Source organism: Suricata suricatta, chromosome 10 (genome assembly GCF_006229205.1).
Source record: "Suricata suricatta isolate VVHF042 chromosome 10, meerkat_22Aug2017_6uvM2_HiC, whole genome shotgun sequence".
NCBI lineage: Eukaryota > Metazoa > Chordata > Mammalia > Carnivora > Herpestidae > Suricata > Suricata suricatta.
Genome location: NC_043709.1, coordinates 99,395,282 through 99,409,075, shown reverse-complemented (window position 1 = coordinate 99,409,075; position 13,794 = coordinate 99,395,282). Strand labels below are relative to the sequence as shown.

Sequence of the window (13,794 nt, the reverse complement as noted above, 5' to 3'; positions counted from 1 at the left end):
ATGCCATTTGCCACTATCTTTTCCCATTCTGTCAGTTGCCTATTAGTTTTCTTGATTGTTTCCTTTGCAGTGCAGAAGTTTTTTATCTTGATGAGGTCCCAATAGTTCACTTTTGTTTTTGATTCCCTTGCCTTTGGGGATGTGTTGAGTAGAAAATTACTGTAATTGAGGTCAAGGAGGTTATTTTCTGCTTTCTCCTCTAGAGTTTTGATGGTTTCCTGTATCACATTCAGGTCCTTTACCCATTTTTGACTTTATTTTTGTGTATGGTGTAAGAAAGTGGTCTACTTTCATTCTTCTACATGTTGCTGTCCAACTCTCCCAGCACCACCTGCTAAAGAGGCTGCCTTTTTTCCATTGGATACTCTTTCCTGTTTTGTCAAAGATTAATAGGTCATGCACTTGTGGATCCAGTTCTGGGCTTTAAATCAAATGTTAGGCCATGTGGCCTGACAAGTATGTTTGTACCCATCTGGATGACAAAGAAGAATATTTATAATTATATTCCAAGTCATGGTATCTCTTGGTCAAGAATTATTTTAATTAATATATTGCTGTGTAAAAATATTATCACAAACTTGGTAATTTAAAGCAAGGTGCATTTACCATCTCACAGGTTCTGTGGACTAGGAGTCCATGCATGGCTTATTAGGGTCCTCGGTAAAGCTATGGTCAAGGTGTTGGCTAGGTTCTCATTTCGTATCTAGGATTGACTGTGAAAAGATCTACCAAGCTCATGTGATTGTTGGCAGCACTTAGTTCCTCCAGACTGAGAAAGCATTAAAACTTTTGCTGACAGTCGGAAGCCTCCCTTAGTTTCTTGCCCTGTGGCCTTCTCCACTATGGTGGCTCACAATATGGTGGCTTATTTCTTCAAAGCCAGAAAGACATCATGTCTCCTATCAAGAAGGACACTGTAGTCTTGCATAGCATAATAACATATAGGCAGTCTTGTACATACTGTCACCTCATACTGACAAATCATATTCTTGACAAATCATATTCTGTTGGATAGAAGGACATCACAAACCCACACACAAAGAGAGGATTAGGGAAGGGTGTGTACACTAGGAGGCAGGGATCATGGGAGCTTCTGAGACTCTGTCCAGCACATTGCTTTATATCTAGCATGCAGGACAGAGGGGGTCATGAGAAGTTAGATCCAGTGAGATTGGCTCAGGGCGTGGTGCCTCTCAAGACTTTGATACTTTCTGGGGGATACAGGAACAGAGGCAGCCACGCCTTTGTTCTTTTCAGGAAGATTTCCTGAAGGAGGTAGGAGTTTTGGACAACTTCTCTCTCTGAACAACGGGAGAGAAGCATTTTGGTAGACTTTTAAAATAGATTGTTTCAGGTAGGTTAGTTGAGAGGTAACATAGAGATAGCAATGGCAGGACTGAATTTATATGAAAAAAAGGTCCCAAAATATGTCTCTGTGAGTCTATAAACTATGCCGCTTATTGACCATGGGCCCAGCCTGCCCAGGTGACTTTTCTTTTCTTCTCTTAAAGGTGTGGCAGTGTGGAGGGAGATTTGAGATCTTGCCCTATTCCCAGATTGCTCACCTAGAGAGACACCACAAGCCCTATGCCTTGGATCTGCATCTTGCCTTGAAGTGCAGTGCTCTGCGATTGGCTGATATCTGAATGGATGAGTACAAATACATGGTCTACTTGGCCTGGAACATACCTCTCCAGGTTTGTCATGGAATTGAACAGAAGCAGGGAAGAACAAAGGAGGAGGAGGTGGTGGTAATGGTAGGAGATGGGAAAGATAGAGTGAAAGTGCCCAAAAAATTATGATAAAGTCTCAATAGTGTGATGATAATGACACTTAACATTAATGTAGTAATACTATGCTCCAGACAGTCATTAATCATTGCAACATATCTATGGGGTAGATTTTGTTTTTATGACTCCACCTTTACGATGGAGATCAAAAGCACAGAGAGTTGAAAGGAACTTGTTTAAGGTAATAAAGTAGTAAGCAGCAGAGACATGATTCAAACCAAGGAATCTTCTAGATTCCATGTTTTTCATGCATCATCTGTACTTGGGGATTCCTTGTGGGGCAGGGATGGACATTAAGAATTCACTCGTCATTGCAGGTAGGTTGTGGTATGGCGGGAGTAGGAACTGTAACCTGGATGGATGCACCCAAATCAGAATGGCTTTTTTGGCTAAGGTTAGCCACTGGAGGCTGGCATGGAATGCTGTCTTCTAACCCGGAGCTGTGGCTCTGGGCTCAAGCATTCTTCCACTATGTTTCCCCATAGATGTCACTCATGGAAAATATCCTTTAACTTTTACATCTCACTACCCCAATGTTCCTTTCAAAGGCCTTTTCTGGCTATTATGAGGAGTATTTTGTGCCTTACTGATATAAACATTATCTCAGATAGGAACAGTTTGCATTAGTTTGCTAATAATGAGAAACAAACCTGAGTGACCCCACTATACAGGCCTTGCAAGTGCCTTTGAAAGCAGCAGAGATTACAAAAGTTCAAGTTCTTCCCACTTTCCCTGGAAAACTATAATTATCAAGGTTACCTTACACGCTATCAGGAAAATATTCCATTCCTGCATGCGTCATCCATACCCTTTGATGGAGTCAAGGATGTTACAAGGCACAGAAACACTCCATGTTTTATTTATAAAACCCTGGAATCGATTTTGGAGACATTTCTTTCAGAATGGCACTCCGGAAAAAACTGAAATGTAAAACTTTTGACTGGTATCTGAAATATGTTTATCCAAGCCTGAAGCCAATTCACAACATTGTGGGCTATGAAAGAGTATGTATTATGAAACTGCATTTCAGATGTTAAATATCTGAGTATAAGAGACAATAAGACCAAATTGCATGAATGCCCAGAAGAGTGTTTCCAAAATCAATCCTGCCCAGGATGGATTGTTACTCCTAACTTCTTTCTTGGTATTTTGCCCTTGGGCTCTCTGAGTTTCCTTTCATCTCTTGCTCCCCAGATCCCATCTTTTTACCATGTCTCTGTCTCTGGTTTCTTACTTTGCAAACTGCAGCCTTAGATCTGACCCTTTCAGTTTCTCAGCCAACCAGGATGTCTGTCTGGCCTGGCCCCCCTTCTCTGTATGTTCTGTGACAGTCTGTGGGGTGGGTGTTCCCAGGACGGGGCATCACAGCAGCGCCTCATTCCAGTGTTTGTCTAGTGCATAGAAAATGGGTTCCAAGATCCCAAATCCCTGCCCCTTTTGGCTGGTAATTTCTGACACCCTTGGAGTAGTGGGAAACATTCGTGGCCTGGGGAGGCTTGAAGGCCTTCATTCTCTGCCTCTTTCCAATGGTGTTTTTGTGTGTGTTGCCCTTTCAAATGAAAAACACATTAGATGAAAATATCTGTCTGTATCAGGAACTTGTTTCAGCCAACACCCCCATAATGTATTACTGTTGTGAATACAGTACACAGGTATTTTCCATAATCTCCCCTGCCCTGGTGGGGTGAGTCTATTGTGGCTCAGCCCCTGGCAACCTTTGCCAGATTTGGACTTGGTGTTAGATGATGGGAATGCAGGAGCTGAGCATCCTGGGTAATGGGTGAGGGTGAAATCCAAACCTGTTCTTATCGCTAAACACTTCCAAGTCCATTCAAAGGGTCATAGGTAGACAGTACCACTTCAGGTATAGGGAGGATAGGCACAAAGTCTATACTCTATCATATTGATTCTCAATGGTAATATTTTCATTGACAGTAATCTCCAGTCCCTTCCTTTTCCTGTCTCCTCACTGCCTCCACCATCCTCCCACTGCTCTCAGGATGCCCTGGAAGATAGGCAGGTGATGTTACCTGTGGTTTCTTCTGTAAGAAGGAAACTGACTAGAGAAGAGAGAGGCTAAATGGAAGTTACTCCATAGACTAAAAGAGATCTGACCTCAAGTGGAAGGTGCAGCCAGGGGAATTTTCGCCCTGAGAATATTCATATCGCTCTTGTTACTGCATGTTGGCCTCACAAGAAATTTTTGGTGATATGCAGGATGGATAGCATTTCCACTTGACAAATGAAAACACTGAGACACAAAAACAAACTATTTGTCCAAACTCACTGAGCAAGACAGTATCAGATTAAAAACTGGAAAGGTTTCTTGACAAGCCTAGCTCATAACTGGGGTTTATGATGACAGCTTCTGAAGTCCAAGGGTATGGTATGTGTGTGTGTGTGTGTGTGTGTGTGTGTGTGTGTGTGTGTATGTTTGTGAAAGATAATCTCCCTTGTCCATGCAAGTCATGATTATGTTGGAGCCCTTGTATGGAAGCAGGCAGGGCTGGTGCCCTCTTCTTATGCCTGGTCTTCTTCCTAGGAACAATTGGGATTTGGGAAGAAAGAAGCAGACGTGACTCCTTGTTATCTAAGAAAGTGCAGTGCTCCCCCATGGTGATTGTCATCACTCAAGAGCAGTCTTCATGCCCTCTATAAAGTCAAGGCTCTCTCCACTGACTATATCCAAGCAAGTTTCTTTGCTCTCTTTAGAATGTCTACTATCACCTAACTGGGGAGTTCTATGTGGGGCCACTGATTGCAGAGGCAGATACTGATGATCACTGCCTGACAGACCCTGGCAATGGGGTGAAGCCTACTTTAGAGCCATGTTCCAAAGCAGCCCAAAATTGACTGCACATACATTGGGAATTTAAGCCGGTAAGTCACATGTTGTTGTTTTTTTAGATAAACATCTTGAAATCTAGTCCGAGAGGTTCATATTTGATTTGATAGTGTTTTAGAAGGATTGGCTTTGTGGAAGTGTATAGGGAAAAGACTGGAAACAGAACTGGGCATGGAATGCTGAGTCTGTTGGCAAAGGTGGATGGGTAAAGGAAGCAATATTTGAATCTGTCATAGTAAGAGTTGAGTTTGGGTTCGGTCCTAGTTCAGTCACCATTAGCAAGTTTCTTACCCTCTCTGAGACTTGGTTTCCTCATTTATAAAGTGTAGATCACAATATCTACTTTAGGAACCTATTAGTAAGATTAAATGAGATTGTGTAAAGAACTTAGCATGGGGCCTGCACATAGAAAGTATTCAATAAATATTAGCCATTGTGATTAGTTTTATTATTAATGATAATCAGAGAATCTGGAGCACTGGGCTAAAATTTTTATAGGGACTAATGTAAAAGCCCTGATTTAACTTCAGAATCAATTGACTAAGAACGGGGTGGAGAGAATCTGGCAGAATTCTCAAGACAATGGCATAAGGGATTTGACCGACTACAACCTACATATGAATTTACTGTGTGATGGGCTACATTGGCAGAGATGTGATGTCTTGATTAAGGGAGTCAATGCTCTGTCTGTGATGGTGTCTCTGACATTTTGATACTGTATTCATTTCAGGGACTACATTTCAACAGATATGGATCAATCTAACTCATTTATTGATAATTTAAAGCTAGAAATTCCCTTGAGAATCTTCTTCCCAGGAAAACACACATATGCACATATGTGCACAATTTTGCTTACAATTTCAGAGGATTTTTGGATCCTAGATTAAGTCTTTTTGAATTAGGCAATATCAGTGAGAAGGACGAGGAGGGTAAGTCATCTTCCTGCTCTATACTTCCTGCTTTAAATGGAACTACATGTGATTCTATGAAAGGCTATGCTCCTTCTCATCTTAGGCTTTTGTGTACCTGTTGTTCCCTCTCCTCCTACCTCTTCACTGGGCCAAATACAAAGTGTTCCTTGTTTCTTTGAGAAACCATCTGTGACTTCATAAGATGAGGATGAGTGAATATTCTATGTGCTCTCAGGGTCCCTCCTACAGATTTTATTATCTCAAGATCACTTCTAAGTGCATCCTCACTTGCTTCTTTTCATCACTAGACTGTGGGCTGGAGGGGAGAGCCTGGGGACTGTTGTTTTCTCTCTGGCATCTAGCACAGTGCCTGGAACATGGCAGGCACTCAATAAATAATTGCAATGGAAATGAGACTGGCCAATCTGGAGGTACTAGTTTGGAGATGTGAGCCTAGAGAATTAGAAAAGAGTGATTGGACTTATTTAGTGTCAATAGGAGGGCAGAACTGAGACCAGTGATTATAGATCAATGAGTCAGAGTTCAGCTTAATGTAAGGGAAGGGGAAGGCTTTCTAACAGCCTGACAGCTTAAGCTGTCCTACAGAATAATGGGCTACCTAGCAGGCTGGTAAGCTTTCTGTCAATGGCAGTCACCAAGCAGAGCATGTTTGACAGGCAGACTCTGTCAATAGATGGAGTGCTAAATGTGAGTTTTTGATGTCCTTAACAGTATCTTTTGTGTGCAGAAAATATTATTACAGATTTGTTTTGGTTTAAAAATTAAATTTATTTAAGTTATAAAGAACTAGTTTTTATTCAAGCTTTTATATTCAGCTTAGAAATCTTATTATTTTATTTAGAAACCTAGCAGGTTTTAGCAATAATTCCCCCCCCCATTTCTAATATGCTTGACTTTTATTGGTTTTTATAGCCATATTACATTAGCTAGAATTTCTAGTGCAGTAAAACCTTGGAGTGTCAGCAAGATTTATTCTGGAAACATGCTTGTAATCCAAAACACTTGTATATCAAAGCAAATTTTGCCATAAAAAATAATGGAAATTCAAAGGATGCATTCCACAAACCCAAAATATTTATATAAAAATGATCACAATACTGTAACACAATACAAAACAATAAAGAAAATATAAAATATAAAGAAAAATAAATAAATTAGCCTGTACTTACCTTTGAAAACCTTCGTGGCTGGTGTGAGGGAGACAAGAGGAGAATTATGTGTAGGACGACTTTCACCATCACTAATGGAGTCACTGCTATCTACTGGCTCAATGGAATATTTTTCTTTTTTTCTCAAATTTTTTGTCTGTGTTTTAAAATTTTTTTTAATAGTTTATTGTCAAATTGGTTTCCATATAAGACCCAGTGCTTCTCCCCACAAGTGCCCCCCACCATGACCATCACCCCCTCCCCCTCCCCCTTCAGTCCATGGTTTGTTTTCAGTATTCAGTAGTCTCCCTTGGTCTGTGTCCCTCACTCTCCCCCGCTCTCTTTCCCCCTTCCTGAGACATAGAAAGACAGCACGAGCAGGGGAGGGTCAGAGAGAGAGACACACACATACACAGAATCTGAAGCAGGCTCCATGCTCTGAGCTGTCAGCACAGAGCCTGACCCAGGCTCGAACCCACGAACTGTGAGATCATGACCTGAGCCAAAACCGGACGCTTAACGGACTGAGCCACCCAGGCACCCCAATGGAATCTTTTTCTGCATGGGGGCCATTGTATACACTTGCATGGATGTTGACTATAGTACAGTATTAATAAACTCTTGTCATAAACTGCATTTAATGTAACTGGCAATAAGGCAGCAGAAGAAAGGGTCTATATCTGCAGGCACCCTGACCTAGAATGAAGTAAAGTATTCCTAAGCTTACTCTTGTATGGAAAAGCAAAAACTGTCCACAGGTGCTTTGAAGGGACAAAAAATAACACTAGTGCCAGTTGTGGGCACCTTCCAACATTCTGAAAAATCACTGATTTCTGCCAAACACCATGGTCTGCGACTGAGCATCCAAGCATGGGAAAAAATCACCCATGATCCTGCAGTGAGAAAGAGAGAGAAAGAGAAGAACCATGGACTCAGTTGTGATCATGTGACATTCAGCCTCACATACTACTTGTATTGCAAGACATTGCTTGTTTATCAAGTTGAAATTTATTAGAAATGTTTGTCTGTCTTGTGGAACACTGTTGGCAGAACAAGTTACTTGCAATCCAAGGTTTTACTGTACTATGTTGAGCAAGAATGGTGAGAATGGATATCCTTACCTTGTTCCCAAATGCAGGAGGAAAGCATTGACCCTTTCATCACTACGTATACATTAGCTATAGATTTTTTGTAGATGCTCCTTATCAAATTGTGGTAATTTACCTAAATTTCTAACTTGGTAAGAAATGTTTTTTTTTTTTTATTAGGAATGGGAGTTGGATTTTGTCAAATAATTTTCCTGTGTCAATTGATATGATCATGGTTTTTTTTTCTTTAGCTTGTTGACATGATGGATTACACTGATTAATTTTCTATTGTTGAAACAACCTGTGTGTCAGGAGTAAATCGCATTTACTCATGGAGTACGCCTCTTCTCATAATTTTCTGGATTTGTGTTGTTTGTATGTTGTTGATACTTGTGTCTGAGTTTCTTAGAAGATATGATCTGCAATTTTTTTCCCCTCTTTGGTACTGTCTTTGGTTTTAGTATCCAGGTAATACTGTCTTCATAAAGTGAACGAGGAGGTATTTCCTCTTTCTAATTGATAAAATTTGTCCTGTTAACAAAAATTTCAGAATAGACTAGTTTCTGAAAGAGGCATTTCTGGAAAAGATTTTCTGTAAGAGATTATCTTAAATTGGTGTTAATTCTTCTTGAAATGCTTGGTATAATTCTCCAGTGGGCCTGGAGGTTTCTTTTCCAGGGGCTTTTAAACCATGAGTTTAAAAAATCCTTAACTTTTTTGGCCTCATGCATACCCCACAAGTTCCCACCTGTGCTCAAAACTATCAGTACAATTTCCTACGGCTGGAGCCAAGTCCAGTGAGCCCGGTTTCCACTTTGGAGCACCCAAGCATGGACACCTTGCTCTTTGCACACTTCCTGCACTCGGACCTGCCAGCTTTCTAAGCCTGTGTGCACAGGAGATGTGGCAGCCCAGCAGGTCACCTTTCTGGAGCTTGAACTGAAAAAATTTAATGGTATAGGGCTATTCAGATCACTTTTCTCATGTGGATTGAGTTGTGATGGTTCATGGTTTTTGAGGAATTGGTCCATTTTTTCAAACTTATGAGTACAAAAGTATTTGCAATAATTAATTAATATGTGACATTTTATTAGTTTCAGGTGTACAATATAATATACACAATTTATATATTTATATATGTGTATATATATGTGTATATATATATATATATATATATATATATATATATATATATTGCAAAGTGATCACCACAATAAGTCTAATCAACACCCATCACCTTTAGCAACTTTAAAAGGGATTTTACAGGGGTGCCTGGGTGGCTCAGTTGGCTAAGCCTCCGACTTCGGCTCAGGTCAGATCTCACATTCGTGGGTTCGTAGCCCCGCATCAGGCTCTGTGCTAAAAGCTCAGAGCCTGGAGCCTGCTTCCAGTTCTGTATCTCCTTCTCTCTCTGCCCCTCCCCCTCTCATGCTCTGTCTCTCTCTCTGTATCAAAAATAAATAAAACATTAAAAAATAAATAAAAGGGATTTTACAATTTAATAAATTCCCTTAAATGTTACATACTGTATTCTTAAGTTTAATACATTAAATTTTCTTTCTTAAGAATGCCAATTATCTGACTTTAATTCAAGTAATTTTAATTAGTTTTTTAAAATTAATTTAATGATTATTAAATTTTATTAAATGTTTCAAAAGTATTTGTAATTTGGTAAAATTTCACAATTGAATTCACAATTCAATTACACATTTTTAAATTGGTATCACAACATTGATCTGTAAGACAATTTTTCTTAAATACAGCAGGTATTTAGAAATAGTAACTATATATAGAGTCTTTAAGAAATACTATGTGTTTGATTCTTCAACATCTCTACTTGACCCAAATCTATGGGGAATTAAACATACTACTTATGCTAAAGAAACAATTATGACATCATGAAAATTTTGAGGGTTGCCTTTCCAAGAGAATTTTTGGAGATCACTTTCTCAGCTGGCTGCAGTAGAATATAGATGAGAATCAAACATGCTAATAGAATATAGATCCTGGCTGGGTGTGAGTCTGGAGCTGCAGGACATGTAAGGGAATTGTGCCCACCACCCCGATGTACAAGCTTAGGCCTCTTTTACAGTCATTGTTTCAAGAAGTCCAGAAGTTGAGGAGGGAGGTGATCATGTAGCTCATGGTGTATTACCCGAGTCAATTCATTCTATCCAAGCCTTTTCTATCTACTTTATCTCTCAGGACCACAGTTCTTTCAGGTAAGAAAATGATACTTGATAGAATGTTGGGGCCCTTTTGAGTTCTATTTAGTTTGTAGGCACAATATACACATTCATTCTACTAAAAAGCTATGAAAGATATTATTCAGAATTAAGAGCAAGATAAGACTAGATAATCCTTTTGTTTCCTTCTAATTTCATGATTCATGTTTTGAGTCAACCAGAGGAGGTATGACCTCTGAAAACCATAAAAGGGATGACATCAGTAACTGAGAAGGGACCCAATTTGAAGAGATAAGATCTTTTTGAGACATCTGGACTATGAGATGAGGAGCAGAGAGTTAAGAGTAGAGACACAGCTGAAATAAGGGAGACTGGGTTAAAGGTCCTCATTCATATGCCTTCCAGTTACACAAGGAGGGGCTCTGAGAATAGATACCTTGAAATATTACAATAGGAAGCCACTGGTAGTCAGGGTTCAAGAAATAAAAAGGAAGAGGTATCTGTGGGAATGCAGTCACGTTAGTGGGCACGGTTGCATAAAGCAGTTTAGTTCTCTATAGGAAGAGCCCTGACATTAATCAGAACCCCCAAACTCATTATGCCCCCTTTTAAGGTGCTCATTTTCTTGAAAGACAATATTTTAAAGACTAACATAGAATGTAGGTCAAAATTAATATGGGACATATCTTAATACTTATCATAGCAAAATATTAGGAAAAATTAAATGTCCAACAGTAGGGAATGGTTTTTTTCATCTGTTGAACTGAATATTATATAGCCATGTAAATTATATCCTCAAAAAGTATATTAAAAAATTAATGAAATTAGAAAATGCACGTGGTATTAAGTCATGATATTAAATTTAAAAGGCAGTATATACACACTACATATACATTATCCTATTATGAGTGCTTCTAATTTTTAAAATATGTTTTCCAAATGAAAAAGAAAGGGTACATATTCCTTCTCTGAAAGTGGAAAATAAGCAAAAACAAAAATTCTTTCAAAACTGGCAGGCAACACCTCCCAAACAAAAACCAAACCAAAAATATATAAGACCCAGATGAACGCAATGTAAAGGAAACCAGAGAAGAGACCAAAGAAGATGTAAAGAATACTTCCAAAGGATATGTCACATGTAAGTGGAGAGAAAACAGAAAAACATCAGTGATTTTATCTAAAAATCACAATAAATTATAATAGCCAAGATTTCTCAAGTATATACAATGTACCAGTCACTAACTTAACATAAATCTTATAAGAGGACTATTATCATTAGCTCTACTTTACTTATGAAGTAACTAAACCACAAAAAAATCAAATAATATAACCAAGGTCACACAGCAGATTAAATGTCCAGATTCAAACACAAAATCTTATCCACCATTTGTTATTGTCTTATTGCTTGGGAAATTTGATTCTGAAAGGGAGAAAAACACTGAATTTTGGTTTAAAATGATGGCAGAGTAAAGGGTTATTTTCTGCCCTCTAAACCTGGGACATTTGGGTATATTTAAAGTCAGTAGAAAAGGAATCAGTCCAGAGGGAGAAATCAAGAGCAGTGTTAAACAAGAAGAGTATTTCTCTGGCAGCCAGGATGGCTGGGCTCAGAGCACAGGGTCTGCTGGCTATAGAGACAGAGGCATGAGAGCTCCTTCAAGACCACCCAGCAGCAGTGTCCTGAGGGACACTCTTGGCATTGGGGAAAGGGATAGACTGACCGGAAATGCGGTCTTCTCCACAAAGTGAAAAAAAAAAAAAGGCATTTAGTGAAAATGAGCATCATGGGTTGGGGACCGGGATTAAAGAGTGCTGAGGAGGTCTGGAAGAGTCACCTTAGGAGTAAGCCAAGTTGTAAGCCAGACCGCTTGTAGGCTCATCTGTGGGCCAGGCCTGCTTGGTTGGGGACCTCTCCAGGAGCATCCTGTGGGCTGTAAGCAGGGCTCAATGGAAAGGAGCAGTGGACGTGACAGGAGGAGTTCAAGAATCAGGGGAGCCTGAATGACTGCCCACACAGGGGAGGTGCACCTGGGGATGTGTGACCAAGGCAAGCAAGTTTAGGGGAGCAGGGTCATCAGGACCAGTTTTTGATGGCAAAAGATGAGAAGGAACAGGGTTTGGACATATTGCTGCAGCCCTGCTTGGTGGTAGGTTCTAAAGTGAGACAGTGAGACCAAGGTGGAAATCCCACTAGACATTCAAATGGAGGCTGTTAACTGGGGATGACAGCAGAGGGCAGGGTGGATAAAGGAGAAACAACTTCATCAAGGCACTGAAATAGATTCTGTGAGTGATTCCTACAAAGAGGTGAAGAGGTGTGTGGAGAGTGGGAGGGCTGGAAGAAGAGTACAAGATCAGGACAGATGGCATGATATCAGTTGTTGAGCCATAGACATAAGGAGGAAGAGTCCAGGGGGCCGGAGGTGGCACATAGGGGCAAGAAAAGAATGACTCTTCCTTCCCTTCCCCCATTGGAATGGGAAGAGGCAGAGATGTACTAACATTTACTGCACATCTTTCACGTCAGGTACAGGATGCTCAATAAATATTAACCAATTGGGGTGCCCGGGTGTCTCAGTCGGTTGAGTGTCTGACTTCAGCTCAGGTCATGATCTCATGGTTCATTGGGGTTGAGCTCTGCTGCTGACTATTAGCTCAGAGCCTGGAGCCTGCTTCAGATTCTGTGTCTCTTTCTCTCTCTTCCCCTTCCCTGTTCACGCTCTCTCTCTCTCTGTCTCTCAAAAATAAATAAATGTAATAAAAATAAAATAAATATTAACCAATTAATTTAATTCAATTAATATCAGTTTTAACTCTAATATTAACTATAAACCCATTTTATAGATGAGGAAATTGCAACTTAGGCTAGGTAATTTGCTTGAGGCCTTCTGTTTATGTGGTGGAGTAGAGATTTTCCAGATTCTTTGACTCTTAAGCCTACAACATTTCCAGTAATAACCCTTGGTGAAGCCCCAAGGACAGATTGGGTAGGAACTTTCCCCACAGTGGTGGAGAAAACAGGCTAAGATTTTTGAATGTACTTTCTGCTTGTCTGGCCATGGAGCCTCACTGAGGATGGAGAATCCTAATGGGTTTTATGGGCTCAGGGGTGAAAATGTGGAAAGGAAGGTCAAGTAGAGAAGGGCCCTGGCTCTCGAAGATATGTCATATCTTGCCAGTTACATGACCCTGATGCTTCAACCTCAGAAGAGGTGGATAATAACAGGGACCCAGTGTAGCCTTGCTTACTTCTACATCTGTGATTAGTCTGCCTTGGTGCTAGTAGAGAAAGCACTGGGTGGTCTTATGCTACCTTTTGCTTCATTTCTCCTCTGGAGGACTTGCAGAGGACTGAGGGATGCTTTAAGCATGCCAGTGAGCAGGAAGGGTAAGAGGAGAGGAGATGAGGGCATTTCAACACCTTGACTCTGTCTCTTCTATCCAGGGAAGGGCTGTTGTGAACAAAGCCACCAAGCGATGTCTGGAGATGAAGAAAGACACTTCAGGGATCGATGTGCTGTGCCTCAGACCTGCACCACACAGTGTGGACAATACAGTATACTGTGCGAAACTGGGGGTCAAACTAACATCCAGGGGTCCTCAGTGATCCTGGATTCAGAATACCAGTTCTTGCCACTGGAATGGCTTCTACTAATGCTGCTCAAAGAGGGGACGGGGGGCGGTCAGGGAGAAGTGGAAAATGTGTACTTATTGTGACTTTGGCCTGCAACACACAGAATGTGGGGAGATGAGGTCCATGCACATGTCAAGATGTGAAGGCTGCAGAGGGATGAGGAAACTGTCC

At 40.5% G+C, this 13,794-nt stretch overlaps 1 protein-coding gene across 1 annotated transcript in view; it reads left to right on the top strand.

The window, feature by feature from the left end:
- The window catches only part of GALNT8 (polypeptide N-acetylgalactosaminyltransferase 8), a 39,123-nt gene extending 25,547 nt beyond the window's left edge, over window positions 1–13,576 (top strand). Inside the window, 6 exon segments of the mRNA XM_029955562.1 lie at window positions 1,512–1,697; window positions 2,633–2,793; window positions 3,346–3,442; window positions 4,503–4,670; window positions 13,435–13,526; window positions 13,528–13,576. Of these exon segments, the coding sequence (XP_029811422.1) occupies window positions 1,512–1,697; window positions 2,633–2,793; window positions 3,346–3,442; window positions 4,503–4,670; window positions 13,435–13,526; window positions 13,528–13,576 (753 nt within the window).
- The last annotated feature ends 218 nt before the right edge of the window (window positions 13,577–13,794 follow it).